General features: G+C 47.4%; 1 protein-coding gene across 1 annotated transcript in view; it reads right to left on the bottom strand.

The window, feature by feature from the left end:
- The window catches only part of DPP6 (dipeptidyl peptidase like 6), a 676,815-nt gene that overhangs the window by 526,932 nt on the left and 125,916 nt on the right, over positions 1–23,967 (bottom strand). The window contains exon 2 of the mRNA XM_066584876.1: positions 12,501–12,615. Coding sequence (XP_066440973.1) covers positions 12,501–12,615 — 115 coding nt within the window. The remainder of the gene's footprint in view (positions 1–12,500; positions 12,616–23,967) is intronic.

Here is a 23,967-nt window from a genome sequence, read left to right as displayed (position 1 = left end):
CCCTGAAAATAAGACCCTGTCTTATTTAAACGGTTGTCCCAAAAGAGGCGCTAGGTCTTATTTTCAGGGGATGTCTTATTATACTTACCTAGCAGGCTCGGCCCACACCCCTCCTGCTGCCCTCTGGAGTATCGACAGGCTTCTTGCAGTCCTCAGCCGCCCACAGAAAATTGCTTCCTGATTATGGGATTCATAAATCCCGCCTCCAGGAAGAGATGGCTCTGATTAGTTCTCGAGCGCTGCACAGTCAATCAATACAGAGCTTGATTAACTAATGCGATGGCTGTGATTGGTTTATCCAGCGCTCCATTGCTTGGCTGAGCAGCATTGTAGACAAGCAGATGCATTGCACTTTGTGATGGACAGCATAACCTGTCTATCCAATAGCATGAAGTTCCCGTCACAAACTATGGCCGACACCTCCAAGGGTAGTAGGGTTTAGGACACGTGACATGCTAACAAGACACAATGCATTCTACTGATAGGGGGGGTCCAAGTACTTTCGGTAGGATAGTGTATCTTAGGTATTATCATATCTCTGTATTATACACTAAATATGGCACTAGTATATGTGATAAAATAACATAACAGATGAGACTCACCCATAAAATCCCCCACTGTTCCATCACTAATTCCCTCACGGACCCCCACCTACCAGCCTTTAAATACATGGCAGCAGTGATGATGACGATGATGGAGTTGCAGAAGATTTAAAAGGGCAATTTGGTTCTTCAACCCTTTCAAAGCATCATACACACCTGTATATCAGGTGTGTGCCGGTTTGTTTGTAGCAAAAGCTGAGCTTCCTCCATGTATGACAGGTACTAGTTGTCAAAGGCAGCTGACAACCAGCAGTGGCGGCTGGGAGCAGAGATAACTCTGATCTCATTCATTAACCCTATAAATGCCAAGGTCAGCAGACGTGTTCTGTCCCACGATCAGCCCCCCCCCCCCCTCCCACACACACATAATACAACAAGGCTCCCAGGCCTGCCATGGATTTCAACCTATTAAACTGGATGGCATGTGGGACGCAATTCTAACTGCAATATACATCAATACTAAAGTAAAACATTGAAATATATTGTACAAGTGATCACAAGTTCAAGTCCCGTAGTGGGGGGTCAGAAAGATGAGCTTCATAAAGTTTTCTTTTTAAATGTCACAAAAAAAGAAATATTACAAGTTTAAAAAAAAGACCCTTTTTCCATTATCCCCCCAAAAAGAGAGTCGAAACAAAAAATATAAACTAAAATAACACTAGGCAACAATTTTCTTTTTGTTCCTAGTGTTGACTTTGTGTAGGTCACATCTAACCGGTAATGTGTTTTTGAGTAATAATTTTGATTTTTGCTCAATTGAGCCAGTATTTTAGCTGGCCCTATATCCTGTGCAGCATTATATCCATGCACGCATCACACCCAATCGTGGCAGATCATAAACAAACATATAATTACGCACATGCACATGTTTGTTTTTGCAAGTCTGGAGCTGCCTGGAAATATGAAGTATACTTTTTATTGTCCACGGGAGATAATCAGACAAACACAGTATACATATTAGTTTTCCCATGGCCTTGAGAGATTGCAAGTGTATACAAAAACAAACAAATACATGCACAATGACCTGCCTGTTCACAATCTGCCACGATTGGGTGTGATGTGTGCAGTGATATTCTGCATAGGATATACAGCCAGCTAAAATCCAGCTAAAAGTTTAAAAAGTTTAAGTTTCATCTCCCCTCACGGATCATATCCATGAGGGAGAATGAAATTATGTACCTAAGGCCCCTGGATTTATCTGCGTGCCCGTCGCCACAGTGGCGGACGCATGTGCAAAAGCCACAGATTTGCCCGGGTAATTTAAAATTTCCCTGCTCCTGGCTACCAAACGTAGCCAAGAGCCTGGAGATCTCACGGGGGGGGGGGGGGGGGGGGGAGGGGGCTGCGGTACGTGGACCCTGGCCACATGATCACTGCTATCCAAAAGTAGAAATTTCACCTCCCATCACAGATCCGATCCATGAGGGGAGGTGAAATGACTTACCTAAGGCCTCCAGCGATGTCCCCCAATAAGATCCTTATCCACGGATCTTTCCCCAACTTTGGTGCATGCACCCATTGGCAAATCGGCGGACGCAAGCGCAGAAACTGGGGAGGATCAGGGAAATTTAAAATATCCTTGCTCCTGGCTACATAAGGTAGCCGATAGCCTGGAACAGTGAGCGAGGGCTGCGGTGAGCAGTCTCTGGTCACGTAATCGTCGCTATCCAATGGATAATGTCGATCACGTAAAAGTTAAAAACAGTTGAACATCAATGTTTCTTTCGGTTTGGGCCCCGTTGTGCAGCCGGACATAAGATAAGGGCCACAATGGGTATATTTCTGAACACAGGACAGACATGGGTATTCATTTTGGGGTGAAAGTCTTCATTTATATGTGCGCTATACAAAAAAAAACCTGTTTTTAAAATGACACGATTGCCAAAAAAATGAAAATTGTAATTTTTTTTATGCGTTGCTTAGATTCATTCAAAAACTGTGGGGTCAAAATACGCAATACACCCCTAGATGAATTTGTTAAGGGGTCGAGTTTTCAAACAGGGGTCATTGGTGGTTTAAGGGCTTTACAAGTGGTAATAGGGCCTAAAATGCCTTAAGCAGAATGACAGTTTTGAAAACCACCGGACATGTCTTTTTTCATCCTAACACACTACATTACTATATTACTATGATTGTCTCCCACTTAAAAGACATGGTGTGACTTTAGTTTAATGTGAATGGGGCCATAGATAGTTTTATTACAGTAAGGGCTGATTCACACGAGTGTATATCGGCCGGCGTTTTCATGGCCTGCCGATGTACGCTGCTATCTGATGAGTTAGATTCCAATGCAACAGATCACACAAGCGTATTCCCACGGCATAAAAGCGCCCGACCGGGCAGGAGGGATAATCCTGGAACTATCTTCCTGGCCTGACTACAGCTGCTGCCATAGACTCCTATGGGAGCCAATGGCAGCAGCCGGAGAAGGGAGGTGGGAGGGAGTTTAGCAGCATGACTGTTAAACTCCCTACCACTTCTCTTCTCCTCTCCGCTCCTTGCTGCTGTTTCCCACACCCTCCCATTACTGGCTGCGGACAAGGGGAGGGGTGGGAGTTAAGTTCCACCCCCTCCCATTGCAAACAGCCGGAGGGGAGGGGAGAGGAGGTGAGCCGGCGACGGGGAGACAACTTAGCATAGCTAAGCTGGTTTCCCCTGCCCGATGGCATATATGCCGAGCCTGTGCATCACATGGTAGCATATATCGGACGGCCGGGAAAACCAGTTGAGCAATGGAAGAACGTTCTATGGAGTGACGAATCATGCTACTCCATCTTCAAATCAGATGGCTGTACCTGGGTGTGGAGGATGATGGGGAACGTCTTCTACCTTAGCGTGCTTTGCCAATCATTAAGTACATTGGAGATTCCATTATGGAATGGTCTCAAGGTCCGTTGGTTGTAGTGACAAGAACCATGAACACGGAGGCGTACCCTGACATTCTAGACAATAATGTACTGCTGACAATGTGGCAATACTGTGGGAATGGTCGGCCATACTTCCAACGCGGCTCGTCACAAATCCAACACTATTTTATGTTGGTTTGAGGATACAGATGTTCCACGATTGGACCGGTTGCACACCTGGTCCCCACCTGAACCTACTAAACATCTCTGGGATGAACTGGAGCAATGAATTAGGAAATATGAACAGAATCCATCATATTAGAGAGAACTCGCCAGACGTTTGCAGGATGAATTGAGGGAAATACTAGCTGAAGTGTATCAGACGTTAGCAGAAAGTATAACACAGAGAGTATGCAATGTCATTATGGCAAAAGGAGCCCCACTAAGTATTAACATATGGAAATAAACACAATTTCTGATTTTTGCTCAGCTCTCCAGTTAGGATGGTCGGATGGTCTACGTGGATTCACTGCAGCAGAGTTTGTCTTTAAAGTTATATAATCATCTTAATTTAGTTAAGGATTTCTGAGCCGTTTATTGTGATGCCCGTATGAGAGCCGTCCCCTTGTTTCTAAGCTGTGAGAAGAAGGACGTTTATATCCTTGTAGTAATTGTGTAAAACATTTCATTTTCTAGATTGCAATCTTGGTGATAAAGAAGCATATATATGTCTGTTATCTGACGCACGGAGGGCCTGTCTGTGCCTGTGGCCCCCGGAGGCGCTCAGGATATCATCTGTCCTTTACAGAACAGGATATTGTTTTCTAGGTATTATCACTGTCGGACATCATCCTTAGTTATAGACACAACTAATAGTAAATACAGGGTCCGGCTGACCGGTGATTACTGGGGGGCGTACCGAAGATTCATCCGAGTCACAGCAGATGACAGCAGGAACACGACAAGGCCAGGCACATATCTGCTCACCACTACTTTGTCTATACATTCGCACTTTGCCTCTGTAGACACCGACGAAGGTGATACCATAAAGATTAGAACATCCATTATCGACCATAAGCCTCATATTATTAAGGGGCACATTTTTTTTACTTCCAGTATCTTAAAGGGAAAGCGTCATCAGCAAATGTTTTCATGATAAACATATTTATAAATTTTTGGTGATTTTTAATTTTTTTTAATATATATATTTTAAAGGGGTTTAACCCTTTCCAATCCACTGTCTGCAGTCTGAAGACATTATGATTTAAGGCTGTACAGCTCCGATGTTGGAAGACGTCCGTCGGGGTTCTCTTACTGTATATTGCCAGCCTCTCTGCTGTCGGAACCTATCCAGCATATCACCTCATGCAGTACTGGCTTTAGACAGTAGATAGCGCCGTTGTATAACAGCAGAAAAAGAGTAACCCCCCCCCCCCCCTAGGAAAACCAGGATACAAATTGGATTGGAAAGGGTTAAAGGGTTTGTACCAGAATTACAAGTTATCCTCTATGCACAGAATAGGAATGACTTGCTGATTGGTGAGGGCTTCTCAAGATCGGGAGTCTTGTGTCCTCCATTCTCCTTCTTTCGGGCTAACTGCACCCCCCACAATGAGGAGGAGACTAAATGGGATGCTGGTCACACAAGCGCACTAGCACTCCATTCACTTTCAGTGGGACTGCAGAGATACCCAAGCAGCACACTCTTGGGTATTTCCATCAACCCCATTGAAACTAATGGTGCACTGACCGCGTATGTTCGGCCAGCGCTCCTCTCATGCTGACGCCACTGCAGGGATTGGGATAGGAGATAACTTGTGATCCTAGTACAATCCCTTTAAATTTTAATGTTATGATCTATATTTGTAAAAATCCTAAACTCCTGCAGTTCTCACATGGCCACTAAGCTTAATAATAGTTTGACACTTCCTGTTTTGTCGATAAACGGCCCAGCTGTCATCTCATCATCATCACAATCAGGACTAATGTAAGAAGTGACACCTATATATACATAATACAGGATCCAATATTCACAATACATGATGGTCACAGTTCACCTCCTCCCCCTCCCTGCACAGGCCATAGAGCATGCCCACAAAACTTTCTCATAGAAGTCAATGGGTCCACACTCGTTTATTGTGGGTGTGACCCATGAGGCTGCTGTAAAGTATCTCTAAATGTTGTTAACTGCTAAAGAAGCAAGATGGCCGCCCCCATAGTCATGTACAGATGATAGAATAAAAAAATCTCTAATCAGGAAATTAAGACAGCTTAGAGAAATGGGAAAAGTGTCACTATCTGGTTTTAATTAGTAAAAAAGTATGTGATAAATTCCCTTTTGAACTAATACTACAGTACATTAATACACATATTCGTTGGGCCGGATGCTTCCATTCTCTTGAGCACCTCGGTCGGCATTTACCGGCTAATACGTTCCATGGTAGAACAGCGCTGCCCTTCTGGGTCAGTGAACCGGAAGTTCTTCTGGTGTCTGTTTGGTGGCACAAAGGTAACCACCGAATGAAGGAATATTGGGGGCGTATACACAGGGTGTAGTCAGAAAGACTGACCCAGCGCTATATCTCAATACTGGTGTCCTTTATAGTCGTAACAATAGCGTACTTGAATAGGAAGGCATGGGTGTGCTACATGAAGGTCCCGGAACATGGGTTTCAACTTTGTCTTGTGGCCCCTTGTAAGAGAGATAGAGAGGAAAACCAAATTGCAAAGTTGAAGAGTAGCATGTGAGAAGCAGGAATCCACTCTCCACATCTCTCTAAGTCCTGGGGACCACCACAATGACTGAAGTAAGGAGAGCGTCCTCAAAGTGGCCTCCTTCTGCTACAATAGGGTCCGATCATGTAGGAAATCATTCACCGTCATCTGCGGGAGACTCAGATACCGATCCCCGTTGAGAGTTCCTGCAATGAGTACAGGTCCAACGATGGCTCCATGCATGTGTCGTAGCAGAAGGAGCCACTTCGAGTACACATTCCTTGCTTCAGTCATAGCAGCGGCCCCACGGGACTTAAAGCCACGTGGAAAGAGGATTTCTGCTTCTCACATCCTGCTCTTCAACTTTGTAATTAGGTTTCACTCTCCTACAGGAGCCACAGCACAAAATAGATATCAATGTCCCGAAGCCCGTGCGCCATACCATGTCTTCCTATTCAAGTACACTATTGTTACTTCAATGTAGGACATCAGCAGTGAGATGTAGCGCTGGATCCGGCTTCTTGACTGCACCTTGTATAAAAGGTAATGTGAGCGGTTATTTGTTAATGTCACTCCTGAAGAAGGGGTATTGGTATTGTAACTCCCGAAACGCATTGAGTACCAATAAACACATCCTGGTGGTTGAAGACATTGTGGTAGTCCACATCATCTAGGCTTTCTTGCACCATCTGAGAGTTGCTAGGGATTGAGAAATTACCCTCCCCGCCTCCCTCGGAGTAAGTACATACCGCTATACTGTATCCCCTATCATTGCTACATTGTATATAGGGCGCCTCCAGCGCTCTCCGGGTTGACTTTCTTTCGGGCAGAGTAGTTATTGACTAAGAGATTTTTCATTCTACTTCTTGAATGCCGATGATTGTAGGTAAGAACGGAGCAGCGATCACATAAGCGAACGTCAGCCAAGCCGTAATCTGTAATCTGTTCCGCCTTCATGTTGTAACGTCTCTATAAGCATATCCCAATTACAAGGAGGCTTAGCAATAATAGAAGCAAGAATGGCCACTTTTGTCTTGCACTTTCGATCTAGAATGACCCCTACTGTCTTGGCTTCTCGTAGTTCAGCTTCTCCATATATTCGCCGCTGGTTGCTTGCCAATTGCTTACAATGTAATTACATGTACAAAAGGGCTTTGATCTTAACTAGGTCAGGAAATGTTCCTCCGCGCTCCTTCCATCCTGACATGATTTGTTTTAATAACCGATCGCTTCATTTCAGTTGAGACGCTCTTTGTAAGTCATACTCTGACCTCGGCTGCATAATCTCCTCCTGCATTAGGGTGCATTCACATGGGTGACGGCAAGCTGCGCCCGTCCGTGTGATGTGCGGGAAATTGTGAATCTGCATGTTCCGTTCTCATGCGAGAAAAAATAGAACATGCTGTCATTTTTCCGTCCCACAACATCGCCGCAAGAGAAAACCATTGCAAATAATAGGTTGTATTTTCGTGCGAGTTTCATGCCCTCTTGCAACGTATAAGGCTTGCATGATTTTCCCGGATGTGTGAACGCACCCGAACGGCTCTTTCACACAAGCGTATATTGGCCGCCGTTTTCACGGTCCGCCGATATGCGCTGTGATCTGATACATTGGATTCCAATGCATCAGATCACATGGCTGTATTCCCGCAACGTAAAAGCGCCCGGCCAGCCAATATAGCGCCAAGCATTTTTACATAAGGCCTAAAAGATAGTCCTGGAACTATCTTTTGGGCTGGAATACATCGGCTGCTGCATGGACTCCTATGGGAGCCCATGACAGAGGCCGGAGGTGGGAGGGAGTTTAGCAGAGTATCTGCTAAACTTCTCCCCTTCGCTCCCCCTCTACCCCGTGCAGGCTCACCTCTGCTCTAGTCCCTGCTGGCTCTTTGCAACTGGAGGGGCGGGGCATGGGTGGAGCTAAGTCCTGGCCTGGCCCGCCTCCTCCCATTGCTGGCTGCAGGCAAGGGGCAGAGTGTGGGAGGGGCTTAGCCTGGCCCCTCCCATTGCAAAGAATGAGCAGGGAGGAGAGCAGAGGTGAGCCTACGATGGGGAGGAAGGGTAAAGGGGGACGGCATGGTAGTCTTGGCGTATATTTGTCCCGAACCCATGCCATCTGAACGGGCGCACAAACGTTTGATTTGTGTGGTACTTCACCAGTTTTATCTCTTCCAACATAGTCTTTATTGGCTGGACCGTGAAAACAGCCGTCCGATATAGTGCTCAGGGGAGAGAGCGCTTCATTTGTACATACGTGGAGCCATCTGAACCACGCCCCAATTAAAATGGCTATTTAGTCTAATGAGTTCCAGATGTATACTTTCTGCAGTGTAGTTGGAAATATGTATGAACCTATTGAAATCAGTGGATTATACTTTCTGCATATTGTGCGTGAAGTTCGCACATTCAAAAAACACGCACAGATAAGCCCATGTGAATCCCAATTACTTCGGAGATGCAGGGTACCTCCACCGCGGCTATCAATAGGAAACTTCGCATTGCGTGCACTTTGCACATGGTGCAATACTGCCGCCGGACCCATTGAGAACAATGCGAGAACTCGCATAAGGGCGCCCACCCACTGGCGTTTTTTTACCTGCGTTTCGCGTTTTGCGTTTTTCCTGCACAGGCATAGAGATAACATGTGTTCCTGTCCACTGGCGTTTTTTTTGCGTTGCGTTTGCGTTTTTTAACATAGGAACTGTCAGTTGCATATGTGTCCTTATTTTTCTCCTAATGCACCCATGAAAGTCAATGGAAATTAATGGAAAAGCCGCGAAAACGCCGCGAAAAACGCGCGGAAAAATCGCGGTAAACGCGGCGAAAACGCTGCATTTTTTTCCCGTGGAAAACGCAAACGCCAGTGGGTGGGCGCCCTAAGATAGAACATTCCGCTATTTGTCTCCTGCATCACATCGCATCAGGAAAACATTGCTCATGTATATGACCCAGTCAAAGGAATGGGGTTCATATTTGTGCGTCTCGCATTGCACAAATCTCACGCGTTTTTTACACCCGTGTGAAGGTGGCCTTAGGGTGGTTTCATACGAGCAAATTTTTTTGCGCGCTTATCTGCAATTTTTACTATATTTTTTTCCACACACAAGGCATGTTTTTTTGCGCATGGGACACAACCATCCCCAATTTAAATGGCTAATTTGTCTAATGAGTTCCAAATGTATCCTTTTTCCAGTGGAATTGCCTAGTGTGTCACGCATTCCCTTGCAAATTACACGCACATTTGTGCACGACCCATTGACTTCTATGGGGACATTTGGTGTGCAAAGACGACAAAAAGAAGCATATTATGCATGCACAAAATAAGGAAATCTGAGCAAACCTATTGAAATCAATGGGTTCTATTGGCTGTCCATGGTGTGCACAAATAAGAGAAACAGGACGGCGAGACCGAAGAGCGCAAAAATTGTATCACTAAGCAGTAGAAAAGTATCTCCTGGTCAGATGAACCCAGATTTCTGTTGCTCAATGTTGATGGGAGGCCAGAATTTGGTACAAGCAGCATGAATCGATAACCCCTTCCTGTCAGCTGGTCAGAACATGCCAGCACCTCCATCTAATCTGCAGCAACTACAAGACGCTTCCTGTCCGCAGGGGCCAATATTCATGCAGAGCGATTTTATCACCCAGTGGAATCTACGCCACAAAGAACTCCTGTCGTTCAGAAGGCCAAAGGAGTCCAACGCTACTAGATAGGGGTCTCTAGTGTATTTAGATTTATGCAGTTGTAATGTACATTACATTCCACATCATTTCCATGGTAGCAGTAGTCATGTAACTATAGACAACGCTATGAATTACTACCAGAGCAGATGGTGCCAGCAGGAGGGGAACACAATATAAGAAAAATAGATATGTTACACAGTTTGTTATAACACTAAAAAACATTGGCCACATTATTATTAGGTAAATAATTTAAAGGGACATTCCTGGCATTTACTATTGATGATGTCAGCACCGGTGGTCAGAGACGCAGGCATTGCTTACATTGATTTCAATGGGATGCCTTGCACCGCCGCACTGACAGCAGGATGGAGGATCAGCTGATTGGTGCGCATCCTGAGTGGCGGGCTCTCTACCGATCAACTGTGGATGACCTATCCTGGGAGTAGGTCATCAATTGTAAATGCCTGGAATACCCCTTTAATGGATTACCTCTGTCTACATAGGATCAGCCAAATTAGAGAGCCTCCGCAAAGAGAAGCTTTCAATTGTGAGGCCTCAGTATCAACACGTAATGCACAGGATAGGTGGTAAATGTATACGGCACGGGGGCAAAAAATGCCAAAACTTTTTTGGACCATTTATAATATATTACATATAGTTTTGTGTCATTTTTTAATATGACTCTGTTCAACATCCAGTTTTTAAGGAGATAGTACTCTTTATGGTAGGCTATTTTATTGTAGTTGTCAGAGTTCAAACCTGGGAACTCCCGAGCTCCAGGTGGCGTCTCTCCCTGATGAGCTGTTCAGCCTACTGGACAGTTCCCTTGCCTAACCTTGTCCAGTTTCTTGCTCCTGCAACCCAGCTCCTGATTAGCTCCACCCTGCACTGATTAGACACTCTATATAAACCTGGCCCTACCCCTCCCTCAGTGCGTGATTATTGTGCTCACAATAGTCAAGCTTTCCCACCAGCTGCTGCTCCATACTGCTACCTGACAAATCCTAACTGTGTCCCGACCTCTGCCTTCCCTGACTACACTACCCGCCTGCTCCTCTGTACCGCAACTAATATCTACTTGCGTACCAACCTCTAGCTTCCCTGAATGCACTACCCACCTGCTCCTCTGTACCATGACTAATATCTACCTGTGTACCAACCTCTGGATTCCCTGAATACACTACCCGCCTGCTGCTCAGTACTACAACTAATATCTACCTGTATGCTGTCCTCTGGTTTCCCTGAATACACTGCTGCCTGCTCCTCTGTATTGCGACTAATATCTACCTGTATACCAACCTCTGGCTTCCCTGACTACACTACCCATCTGCTCTTCTGTACTACAACTAATATCTACCTGTATACTAACCTTTGGCTTCCCTGAATACACTACCCGCCTGCTCCTCTGTAGCACAATTAATATCTACTTGTATACCTACCTCTGGCTTCCCTGACTACGCTACCCACCTGCTCCTCTGTACTGCAACTAATATCTACCTGTTTACCGACCTCTGGCTTCCCTTACTACGCTACCCACCTGGCCCTCTGTACTGCGACTAATATCTTCCTTGTACTAACCTCTGGCTTCCCTGAATACACTATCTGCCTGCTCCTCTGTACTACAACTAATATCTACCTGTATACTGACCTCTGGCTTCCCTGAATACACTACCCGCCTGCTCCGCTGTAGCACAATTAATATTTACTTATATACCTACCTCTGGCTTCCCTGACTACACTACCCACCTGCTCCATTGTACTGCAAATAATATCTACCTGTATACCGACCTCTGGCTTTCCTGACTATGTAACCGATCCACACTGGTTAGCACAAAGGGACTCCAACCCTGATCGAGATCGTTACAATAGTCTTGTCATAGTAATAATATTAGGCTTTATTCACACGGTTGATTGTGATCTGTAAAAAATGGTCCAATTTTTTTGTGATTTCCTTGTGATTTTCATGCATTTTTACAATTTTCACATATTGTTTCTATCCATTTTACATTTGTTTTTCATGAAAAAAACCCTGCAAGGTGGCCCAAATGACATTATTAGGCTGCATTTACATGGGCAATTTTCATGCAAGTGCAACATTGCGATTGCACACGATTTTAGTACAGTGTGATGCGTTTTGGGAGGAAATGCATTGCCCTCTCATTGCAGTTGCGATTCGAACGTGTAAAACATGCCTAAGAATTGCTCATTATTCTCTATGTGAGAAAAGGAAAACCGCATTGTGCTCGCATGAAGCTCATATGTACAGGCAAGCGTAATGCAATCTTTTTTTTTAAGGTTCCATTGTGAAGAATGGGCGAGATCACCCAAAAATAGGACATGCTCTAATTCTCTCACATTGCCTCTTCTTGCAGAATATAGCAAGAATATAGATCCGCCATTAAAGCAATGGGTTCTTTTTCCATATGATTTCTGTGTATCTCGCATCGCTCAGAAATTGTGGGGGAAAATCATCCGTGTATACGCACCCTCGCTATCGCCGAAAAATAGTACTTGCTGCAGTTTTTCCGTCTCACAGCATCACTGTAAGAGGAAAAGTGCGCGTATAAATTAACCCCTTGATAACAATTTTCTCGCCCGTGTAAATAAGCCCTCAATGAGAATTTGCCTTCATCAAGAAGAAAGCAACACAAACCTGGAGTCAGCAGTATGACGGATGTGACGATCATGGAGCAGATTACAAGTATGACCAGTAGTGCGATTGCTATTCCCTTCCAGTTCCTCTGCGGCGGATTACTTCCCACCAACTCCTGCAACCAATGAAAGACAAGATCATTATTAGTGATGCACATATAAAAGTTACAGATCCAATATTATATCTCAGATTTAAAGGGGCGGCCTATGAGGGATGGAAATAAGCAAGCCCCCTGCATGACACTGCTTTTGTAACTCCCACAGAAGTCAATGTCAATTGCCTTAAAGGATTTTTCAAAGGACTAAAAAAAACTTAAATGGGCTTTAAATGAAATAAAATTGAATTCTCACCTACCCTGCAGCCCCCAAGTTAGAGGGGTTTTTCAAGAACAAAACGTGTAGCAACGCAGCACTCAATAAAAGATTCACCAACCTGGGTTGGACTTCAATAAGAAGTGAATGGTGCAATAGCCCAGCGAGGCCCGGATCAAGACCCAACAGATAGACCGAAATATAGAATGGAGCCAGGCAGCATCTGATGTTTTTCAATCAATTAAACACCATTTATTCCTCCATAGTAAAAAGACTGGTGACTACTCACCTATTTGCTCAGCTCCCCGTCCAACGCTGCAGCCTCGGTGCCCACCACACGGAACCCAGAAGAAGGGCATGTGACCACTCAGCCACTCATAGGCTTTACCATGGCAGAATCACCGCTGAAGTCTGTGAGTGGCTGAGTGATCACATGCACAATGAATGCGGCCTGCCACCTCTTCCAGGCTCCGTGTGGCGGGCAGCGGGGCTGCAGCTCTGGGTTGGGAGTGGCCAGGGTAGGTGAGTATTCAAATTTTCTTCATTTTAAGCCCTTTAAACCTTTTTATTATGTCCCAAAAAACCCTTTTAACTAGTGAGTTACGAAAAGAGTCTAACGTATTGTGCTATGCAGTTTGTGGAACTCCCATTGACTTCTACGGGAGTTCCGGAAACAGTGTAGCTTAACCAATCTCTTTCCACCATCCCGGCAACCCGGCTACCACAGATCTTTAACAACTTGACAAGACAATATAACGTCCTCATCCACAGAAATGCACACTTCATCAGTCTTACACACACCAGTATATCTGAATAAGGGCTTAGTCAAAACGCTCAACTGTTATCGGTACTAAATGAAAAAAAGAAATCCAAGTGTTCTTAGCCCATATTTTGATGTAAATGTTGGGGCCCATCCACTACATCCAGGCGGCCATTGCTATCTGATTGGTTCCTTACTCTAATAGAAATGTCTATTGGGCCCAAGCCTCCAAATGGATTCAGGGAAAGTAGGATACCAAGTATAGGGAAGGTAATGAGACAAATCAGCCATAATCTCTGGAGAAACCTTACAACAAGTCTTACATTTCAATGCAGTGCCCCCACGGGGGAAAGGAAGTATTTTATATGGTAGTTCTCATTCAAATCAATGGGCTGGATGGACAAGATGGTTCCTCCAGGCGATAGATGCTCGTTGTATCAATTCTCAGCTCTGGCTAAGGGCGAGCACCCACTGGCGTTTTTTTACCTGCGTTTTGCGTTTTTCCTGCACAGGCATAGAGATAACATGTGTTCCTGTCCACTGGCGTTTTTTTTGCGTTTCGTTTGCGTTTTTAACATAGGAACTGTCAGTTGCATATGTGTCCTTATTTTTCTCCATTGAAATTAATGGAAAAGCCGCGAAAACGCGGCGAAAATGCTGCGGAAAACGCGGAAAACGCAAACGCCAGTGGGTGCTCGCCCTAAGAGAAGATGGTCCTAAATTAAGGATCCCCTTCTTCTAACTAGGAATTTTCTCCTAGGCTTTATAAGAATAGGTTTTCTAAACTAAACCACCCTTTTAGTTGAACTTAAAGTGGTATTCCCATCTCAGACTTTCATGGCATATCAATAGGACATCAACCTCCAATCCAACTTCTAGGACTGGCACCTATCTCCTTTTCTGGCCTCCACTACCCCTGGCCAGGCTGTATGGTGTAGCCAGGGGTGATTGGGAGGATGTAACATTCGACTGGGCTTCGCTACGCTGTTTCTGTAACTCCTATTCACTTCTACGAGAGTTACAGAAATGGCGTAGCTGCGCTCAGCTGTTTCCATCCAGCAGCGCTCAGCTGTCTTGGCCAAGCGACCCAAGACAAACTTGTTTCATCCTTCACTTTCTGAGGATCATGAAAGGAGGATTAAGGGATTTTGGATAGCCATAAAATGAGATTAGCAAAAACCATGCTTCACATCATAGCTAAACAAAGTAAGAAGCTTTACTCACATTTGTATGATCCAAATCAAAGGCTGCATACACAGAAATATATTGTCACCTACTGTACAAAGTAACAGAAATACGGCCAATGAGCAGTCTAATCTGGCCGCATGGCGGAATACTGGCCGCCCGAGAATACACTCTCCTACCAAAACTATTTGGACCCCCTATCAGTAGAATGCATCGTGTCTTATCATGTAGCATGTCACGTGTCCTACACCAGGCTACATACGATGTGAAACCTTAGAGGTGCTGGCCATATTTTTGACGGGAACCACACAGTATTGGATATACAGGTTATGCCGCTGCCCAGAGGCATAACTTGAAGCTCCTGGGCCCCAATGCAAAACCTGTAACAGGGCCCCCAACTATAATGCTTTATTCATAGTACTGGGCTCCCTATATAGAGAAGGGAGGCCTTATGGGCCCCCTAAGGCTCCTGGGCCCGGGTGCAACTGCATCCCCTGCATCCTCTATAGTTACGCCCCTGCCGCTGCCCACAAGCAGACCATCAGAAAGCCCAAAGTATCGCCCATCTACATTGCTGCAAGGAGCATCGCCATTGGATGGTTGAGCAATGGAAGAACGTTCTACAGAGTGACGAATCCCACTACGCCATCTTTCCATCAGATGGCCGTACCCGGGTGTGCAGGATCCTGGAGAACGTCTTCTGCCTGAATGTTTTGTGCAAAAGGAGTGTGCAAAAAAGGGAACTGAGAATTAACCCATTGATATCAATGGACTCTATTCTCTGCATATTGCGCAAGCAAATTTTGCAGCAGCACAAATACATCCGTATGAGGCGGCCCTAAAGGTGGCTTCACACAGGTTTTTGTGTATGCCTCTGCACTATATACAAGGCTTTTTTGCATGCGTATCAGCATATTTTTCTGCACTTTTTGCACACTCACCCCATCATGATTTAAAAGTGTATTTAGCCTTATGAAGTCCAGACATGTTCTTTTCCCTATTTTTGCACATTTGCGCATTTTTGTACTCTCATAGATTTCTATGGGGCCCTTTGGTGCCCAAATGCGCACAAAATACAGCAGGTTCTGTCATTGGCTTGCACGAAAAATAAGCGTACAAAAAAAGGGAAATGAGAATGAACTAGAGATGAGCGAGTATACTCGCTAAAGGCAATTGCTCGAGTGAGCATTGCCCTTAGCAAGTACCTGCCCGCTTGAGACCGAAGGTTCGGGTGCCGGCGGCGGGCAGGGAGCTGCAGGGGAGAGCGGGGAGGAACGGAAGGGAGATCTCTCTCCCCCTCTCCTTCCTGCTGACTGCCGCTACTCACCGCTCCCCCGTGCCGGCACCCGAACCTTCTGTCTTGAGCGGGCAGGTACTCGCTAAAGGCAATGCTCGCTCGAGCAATTGCCTTTAGCGAGTATACTCGCTGATCTCTAGAATGAACCAATTGATATGAATGGGTTGTATTATCTGTGTATTGTGCATGCAAATATGATTGCAAGTATGTCCGTCCGTGTAAGGTCGCCCTAAAGGTATTCGTATGGTCAGTTGATCTCTGACTATGCAAATGATTATCAAGTAACGAGCGACGGCGCCCAACCCCGGCAGCTCATAGTGTAAAGGTTACATCTGTATAAAGCTCCAATGCGTTGGCTGATTTATGCTCTTATATCGCCGTTGAAACGAGAATACTAATCATATTTTGCAATACTTTATATTCTACAACTACAAGTTGTTTTACTTCCACTGGAACCAATATATGTGCAAAACGCATATATTACAAACAAGGATACAAATCCCCCGAAGTGCAGAAAGAAACCAAGTTACCAAGACAAATTTTCATCTGCATCGTGAAATGATCAAGTGTGAACCTGCAGGCGCCACAGAATATTCAGATGTGATATTCCCAGTAATACCGGGATATATCTCATGGAGGGGTCTACGCAGGGCGCCTCAAAATGGGCCAAATCTCAACTTAAATTGGAAAAAAATTGAACATACTGTAGGAGGCCGATTGGGATTTCTATCACCTACTCAAACAATACAGCCGATTTCCCGCTCGTGCCTCTGGGTGTGTGGAGTCAGGGGACGCTGCGTTGGTAAGCAACCGATAGAGAACCTCGAAAACTTTCATCATTAGAAACTTCATTGAATTAGAAGGGGAAATTTTTGTGCCAGTTTTCAGAGTTTTTTTTACCTTCTTTAGTTTAATAGGGGACAAATGTATCAAATGTTGCAGAATGTTGATAAAATTGTTGCAAACTTTACTTCTAGAGATGTAGTGTCACTTTGTACGCCACACAGCTGCTGGAGTGACATGGCAACACGTTTTGTAACTTTTAAAAAGTTGCAAATGTTAAAGGGGTTCTACCAACTGCTGGGACCCCCACCGATCCTGAGAGTGAGAGTCCGATCAATCATCGAGTGAATGGAATGGAGCACCGCTGCTCCATTCACTTCAATGACAGCACTAGAGCTTGGGGAAGCTATGGCCTACTACACATTTCCCCTATAATGACCATTGCAGTAGAAATGTAGTAGTAATGGATCACATCAATGGCCGACCTGTAATACCAGGATGGCAGAATGTCTACCAGACAGGGAGCCGCTCTTACTGACCAGCTCGTTGTTATAGGTCATACATGGGGGCCTTGAACAGGGCACCCAACTCTATGATGTCCATATGCCCTAATAGGACATATGAGCAGGGTAGACCACCTTGGCACAGGTGGGAAATGTTGATAGGGCCAATATGAAAGTAAGTTCTACTTCTAAACAGGCACCATAGATGTATTCATGGCATGCATGCCCTTGTGTAAACCATGCATAGTATATATCTGATAATCCACAGTAGCTCTGTAGACCAAGGGTGTTGAATATTTTTCTTCATTCTCAGCCTAAAAACTAACACCGGAAGACAGTATATTGCAGCTTGATGGGGCAGGCATATGATGGAATTTAAGCTTTGGCTGCAGGAAGCAAAGGGGCAGGTAATGATTGGGAACCATCCCCTTGATTCAGGTAGCCGGCTCAAGGTTGACTCAGCCTTCCATCCTTCCAAGGTTGATAAAATGAGTACCCAGCTTACTAGGGGGTAAAAGATGACTGGGGAAGGCAATGGCAAACCACCCCGCAAAAAAGTTTGCCAAGAAAACATCATGATGTGATGTCACCCTCTGCTGGCACCTGAGGACTTTACTTTAACCTTACCATCCTTTAATGGTCTCTCTTCAAGTCTTAACAGGGTTTACCAAAAAGAACTTTCATCACAGGATAGGTGATAAAAAGTGTGATTGGTTGAGATGTCACCACTAAGACCCCCACCGATCTTGAGAACAAGGGCTTTCCCACTGTAGCATCCTTGGTGTATCAGCCCTGGAGTGAGGAGGAGATTGAATGGAGCTTTGACCACGCATCTGCGGAGCCATTCCAATTGGACTGCTGAAGGCAGCCGAGCGCTATTTCCATCAACCCCATTGAAATGAATGGAGCGGCACAGCATATATGTGACTGCTCCTCCAATGAATCTCTATGTCAGGACAGTGTCCGGGATATGGGGGTCCCTGAGATATCCCGCAACCCCTGTCCCTGCCTACTTGCCCCCCTGGGCTACCCCCCAGGGCGACAACTGGGCGACGGTCCCTACCCTCACTAGGGAAGCGGGACACGGGAGACAAACAGACACTGAGACAAGCAACGGTAGAATGGTCAGACAATCCGGGTAGGCAACAAGAGGGTACGCAGTACGGAGGGGTCAGGCAAAAACGTAGTCAAGTCCAAAAGCAGGTGTCAGAAAAGCCGAGGTCACAAGAGCAGTCAGGATAAACGCGGGTGCAGCTGGAGAACCAAACTAACACTGGCAAGGCCTGAGAGGAAAACACACCTATTTAAATGCTGTCAGCGCTCCCGCCCCAGAAGCTGATTGGGGCGGGGAGCCTGACAGCAGCAGGGCTAATCAGGGCGGTGCTGGGGGCACGCCCCCAGTCTCACTGCACAGACAGTTACCAGGGAAGCCAGCCTGGTAGTCAAGCGACTAGAAGCACCAGCTGCCTCCCTAGCAACCCGGCGGCGACCAGTCTTACAGCGGCCCGGGGAGATCACAAGAACCGGGGTACCTCTGCGCCGTGCTCCTGTACCCCGGGTGGCCGGACCGGTGGTGCGGGCCCGGCGGCCCCGAGAGTTGCCGGTTCTGACAGTACCCCCCCTTCTACGGGGGGACACCGGACCCCCATGGCCAGGTGCGGGCTTAAGCGGGAAAGCCCTGTGGAATGCCTGGACTAGGCGTGGCGCATGCACGTCCCTGGCAGGGACCCACGTCCTATCCTCAGGGCCAAATCCTCTCCAGTGGACCAGGTACTGCAGCCCACCTCTAACCCGTCGGGCATCCACAAGCCTTTCTACTTCATACTCCAGTTCCCCCTGTACCAGAGAGGGAGGAGGCGGGTTCTGGGTGGGGAGAACTGGAGTCACATACTTCTTAAGCAAGTTCTTGTGAAAAACCTTGTGGACCTTCCAGGGGTCAGGAAGTGCCAACTTATATGACACCGGGTTGATAACCTGAGAAACCGTAAATGGGCCAATGAACCGAGGAGCAAGTTTCAGGGAGGGAACCTTAAGTCTCAGATTCTTAGATGATAATAAAACCTGCTCCCCGACCACAAAAGGTGCAGAGATAGTACGTCTTTTATTTGCGTATTTACGCAGTTTCTCTTGGGAACCCTGAAGGTTCTTACGAACCTGGGCCCAAACTGTGCACAGTTCTTCGGCGGATATGTCGGCGGCCGGATTGTTCGAGACCAAAGGAGTAGAAAGCGAGAACCGGGGATGGAACCCATAGTTACAAAAAAAAGGTGACAGTTGGGTCGACGAGTTACCATGGTTGTTAATAGCAAATTCGGCGAGAGGTAAGTAGTAGGCCCACTGATGCTGGTTATCAGAGACAAACAGTCGCAGATACTGGATAAGTTCTTGGTTCATCCGTTCCGTTTGTCCGTTACTCTCGGGATGGAAAGCGGAGGAAAAGGACAAATTAACGTTTAGATTTTTACAGAAGGCTCGCCAGAAGCGAGCGACGAACTGAACCCCTCTATCAGACACAATATCCTCGGGGATCCCATGTAACCGAACAATCTCCTTGATGAACATCTCAGACAAAAGTTTGGCGTTAGGCAACTTGCCAAGTGGAACAAAATGAGACATTTTGGAGAAACGGTCAACTATTACCCAAATGACCGTATTCCCCAGCGAGGATGGCAGATCAGTAATAAAATCCATGGACAAATGGGACCATGGCCTGGACGGAATGGGCAAGGGCAGAAGAGGCCCCTCAGGACGTCTCCTGAGGTTCTTCCCCCTTGCGCAAACCGGGCACGCGGACACAAATACCCGTACATCCTTGGCCATGTGCGGCCACCAATAGAGTCTGGCCGCTAACTCCAGAGTACCCCTGATACCGGGGTGTCCAGCTAGGACTGAAGCATGTGTCTCCTCTAACACTTTCAATCTCAGTGACAACGGGACAAATAATTTGCCTTCCGGAAGGGCTTCAGGAGCAGATTGTTGAGCGGCGTGAATGAGAGGTGAAAGGTCGGAGGAGACAGCAGCGAGGACCACCCCAGGGGAGAGAATGCTCTCAGGCTCCGGCTCGGAAGGTTCCGGAGAACCAAAACTCCTAGACAGGGCATCAGCCTTGACATTCTTAGAACCGGGTCTATAGGTAACAACAAAATTGAACCGAGAGAAAAACAAGGCCCAGCGGGCTTGCCGAGCATTTAACCTCTTAGCGGAATCTAGATAAGTGAGGTTTTTATGGTCAGTGAGTACCGTAATCTGGTGATGGGCTCCTTCCAAAAAATGCCTCCACTCTTCGAAAGCCCACTTAATCGCCAGCAATTCCCGGTTGCCTATATCATAGTTCCGTTCGGTGGACGAAAACTTCCTAGAAAAATAGGCACACGGTCTAAGGTTGGTGAGAGTGGAGGGACCTTGGGACAGTACCGCTCCCACACCAAACTCAGAGGCATCTACCTCCACCACAAAAGGACTGGACAGATCCGGTTGTACTAGGACAGGTGCAGACGAGAACGCCGCCTTTAGGGTATTGAAGGCCCTCAGAGCCTCAGAAGACCAGTTCCTCACATCTGCCCCCTTTCTGGTGAGGTCCGTTAGAGGTTTAGCCACCACGGAGAAGTCTTTAATGAATTTGCGATAGTAGTTGGCGAAGCCGAGGAAGCGTTGAAGGGCTTTCAACGACCCTGGCTGGGCCCACTCCGTGATGGCCTTCACCTTTTCAGGATCCATCTGGAAGTCGCATGGCGTGATGATATACCCCAAAAATGATATCTTTTGTACCCCGAAAACACATTTCTCGAGTTTAGCAAACAGCTTGTTATGTCTGAGTCGAGCTAGCACAGTCTGAACGTGAGTATGGTGACTCGGCAAGTCGGAGGAAAAAATCAAAATGTCGTCTAGATATACAACCACGAACACCCCCATGATATCCTGAAACACTGAGTTCATGTACCCCTGAAAAATGGCGGGGGCGTTACACAATCCAAAAGGCATAACTAGGTATTCAAAATGCCCGAGGGGCGTATTGAAGGCGGTTTTCCACTCATCCCCCTCCCGAATGCGGATGAGGTTGTATGCTCCCCTGAGATCAAGTTTAGAAAACCATCGGGCCCCAGCGACCTGGTTGAGGAGGTCAGGAATGAGTGGAAGAGCATACTGGTTTCGGACTGTGATTTTATTTAGCTCTCTATAGTCAATACAGGGCCGGAGACCCCCATCCTTCTTCTCAACGAAGAAAAACCCGGCACCCACCGGGGATTCTGAGGGCCGGATGTGCCCCTTGGCCAGGCTGTCCTGGATGTAGTCCCTCATGGATTCTCTCTCTGGAACCGTAACGTTATAAATGCGGCCCTTAGGAAGTTTGGCCCCAGGAATCAAGTCTATTTTACAGTCCCATTCCCTATGAGGGGGCAGAGCTTCAGATAATTGTTTGGAGAACACGTCAGAAAACTCGGAGAGGTATTCTGGTAGGGGGCTCCCCTCGCAGGTGGAGATTCCCACCTTCACCGCACAAAGGTGGTTGGCACAGCGGGGACCCCACTTTACCAGTTCCAACGTGTCCCAATTTACTACCGGGTTGTGCTCCCGGAGCCAGGGGAGGCCTAGGACGACGTCCACAGACAAATCTCTCATCACTAGAAAGGTGCAGGTTTCCACGTGTAAGGCTCCTATAGTAAACCTTACTTCAGGGGTCACCAGATTAACCACCCCTGCTTGCAAAGGAGTGGAGTCCACTCCTGAAACCAGAATCGGAGTTTCTAAACGTAACAAAACCCCGGACAGTTGAGCAACGAAATTAAAGTTAACGAAATTAGCCGCAGCCCCCGAATCAACAAAGGCTTGCCCAGTACGGTGGAAAGCATGAAATTCTAGGGTGCAAGGCACTAACATTTTGGACAACACAGGGAGTACCTTGGCTCCTAGACAGTCCCCCCGATAATTGCCTAGGAGCGGGAGTTCTTCCTGCCGTGGCTTCTTAGCGCAGGTAGCAATGCGGTGACCCGGCTCCCCACAGTAGAAGCAGAGGTTCTTCTTCAGGCGGTGTTCCCGTCGTTGCTCGGGGTTCACGGCTCCCAGCTCCATGGCCTCGGTGGTGGGAGGGTAAAAGGTCGGGTCAGTCGAAGAAGTAGACGTGGGGAGTGGGGTGGTCCGAGCGGCGTGTCTGGCCCTCAAACGTCGGTCGGCTCGAATAGCCAGCGACATGGCTTGCTCCAGGGTTTTAGGCTCTGGGTGGGCCACAAGTAGGTCCTTGAGACCCTCAGACAGACCGGTCAAAAATAAGTCTTTTAGGGCGGCATCGTTCCACCGGGATTCCGTACAATGTTGACGGAATTGGGAACAGTAGTCCTCCGCCATCTTACAACCCTGGCGCAGGGCCAGAAGTTTGGAGACTGCGTAGCCCGCCCGGTCGGGTTCGTCATAAATTTGACCCAGGGCGAAAAAAAAGGCGTCAAGGGATAGTCGGGCTGGAGAGCCAGCTGGTAGCGAGAAAGCCCAATTCTGGGGCTCTCCCCTCAGGCGGGTAATTACGATTCCCACTTTCTGGTATTCAGTACCAGAGGAGTGGGGGCGGAGATCAAAGTAGAGCTTGCAGCTCTCTCTAAATGCAAAAAACTGATCTCTCTCTCCGGAGAAGCAATCCGGAAGCGTGGCTCGAGGTTCTGACATCGTTCCTGGAGCGGACGAGGGCTGCATGGGGCCTGCAGCTGCCACTTGTTCCCGTGGCTGCAAGCGGGCTGTTAGGTCCTGGGCAAGGGTCGTAAGGACCTGGACCTGGTTCGCTACAGCCGCCACGGCCTCCATCGAGGGGCTCAAAGTTGCCGGGCGGATGCAAGGGTCTGACCTTAGTTCGGCCAGTGTTACTGTCAGGACAGTGTCCGGGATATGGGGGTCCCTGAGATATCCCGCAACCCCTGTCCCTGCCTACTTGCCCCCCTGGGCTACCCCCCAGGGCGACAACTGGGCGACGGTCCCTACCCTCACTAGGGAAGCGGGACACGGGAGACAAACAGACACTGAGACAAGCAACGGTAGAATGGTCAGACAATCCGGGTAGGCAACAAGAGGGTACGCAGTACGGAGGGGTCAGGCAAAAACGTAGTCAAGTCCAAAAGCAGGTGTCAGAAAAGCCGAGGTCACAAGAGCAGTCAGGATAAACGCGGGTGCAGCTGGAGAACCAAACTAACACTGGCAAGGCCTGAGAGGAAAACACACCTATTTAAATGCTGTCAGCGCTCCCGCCCCAGAAGCTGATTGGGGCGGGGAGCCTGACAGCAGCAGGGCTAATCAGGGCGGTGCTGGGGGCACGCCCCCAGTCTCACTGCACAGACAGTTACCAGGGAAGCCAGCCTGGTAGTCAAGCGACTAGAAGCACCAGCTGCCTCCCTAGCAACCCGGCGGCGACCAGTCTTACAGCGGCCCGGGGAGATCACAAGAACCGGGGTACCTCTGCGCCGTGCTCCTGTACCCCGGGTGGCCGGACCGGTGGTGCGGGCCCGGCGGCCCCGAGAGTTGCCGGTTCTGACACTCTACATCACTTTGGGGTGTGCAGTGAGCCGACAATGAGGAAAATAGAGGGACACGGTACCCCGTTCTCGAGATCGACATGGGTCTCAGCTGTGAGACTCCAACCTATCCTGTG

Source organism: Eleutherodactylus coqui, chromosome 12, assembly GCF_035609145.1.
Source record: "Eleutherodactylus coqui strain aEleCoq1 chromosome 12, aEleCoq1.hap1, whole genome shotgun sequence".
Classification (NCBI taxonomy): domain Eukaryota; kingdom Metazoa; phylum Chordata; class Amphibia; order Anura; family Eleutherodactylidae; genus Eleutherodactylus; species Eleutherodactylus coqui.
Note: the sequence above shows the minus strand (reverse complement) of the source record. Positions and strands in the feature narration are given on the sequence as shown.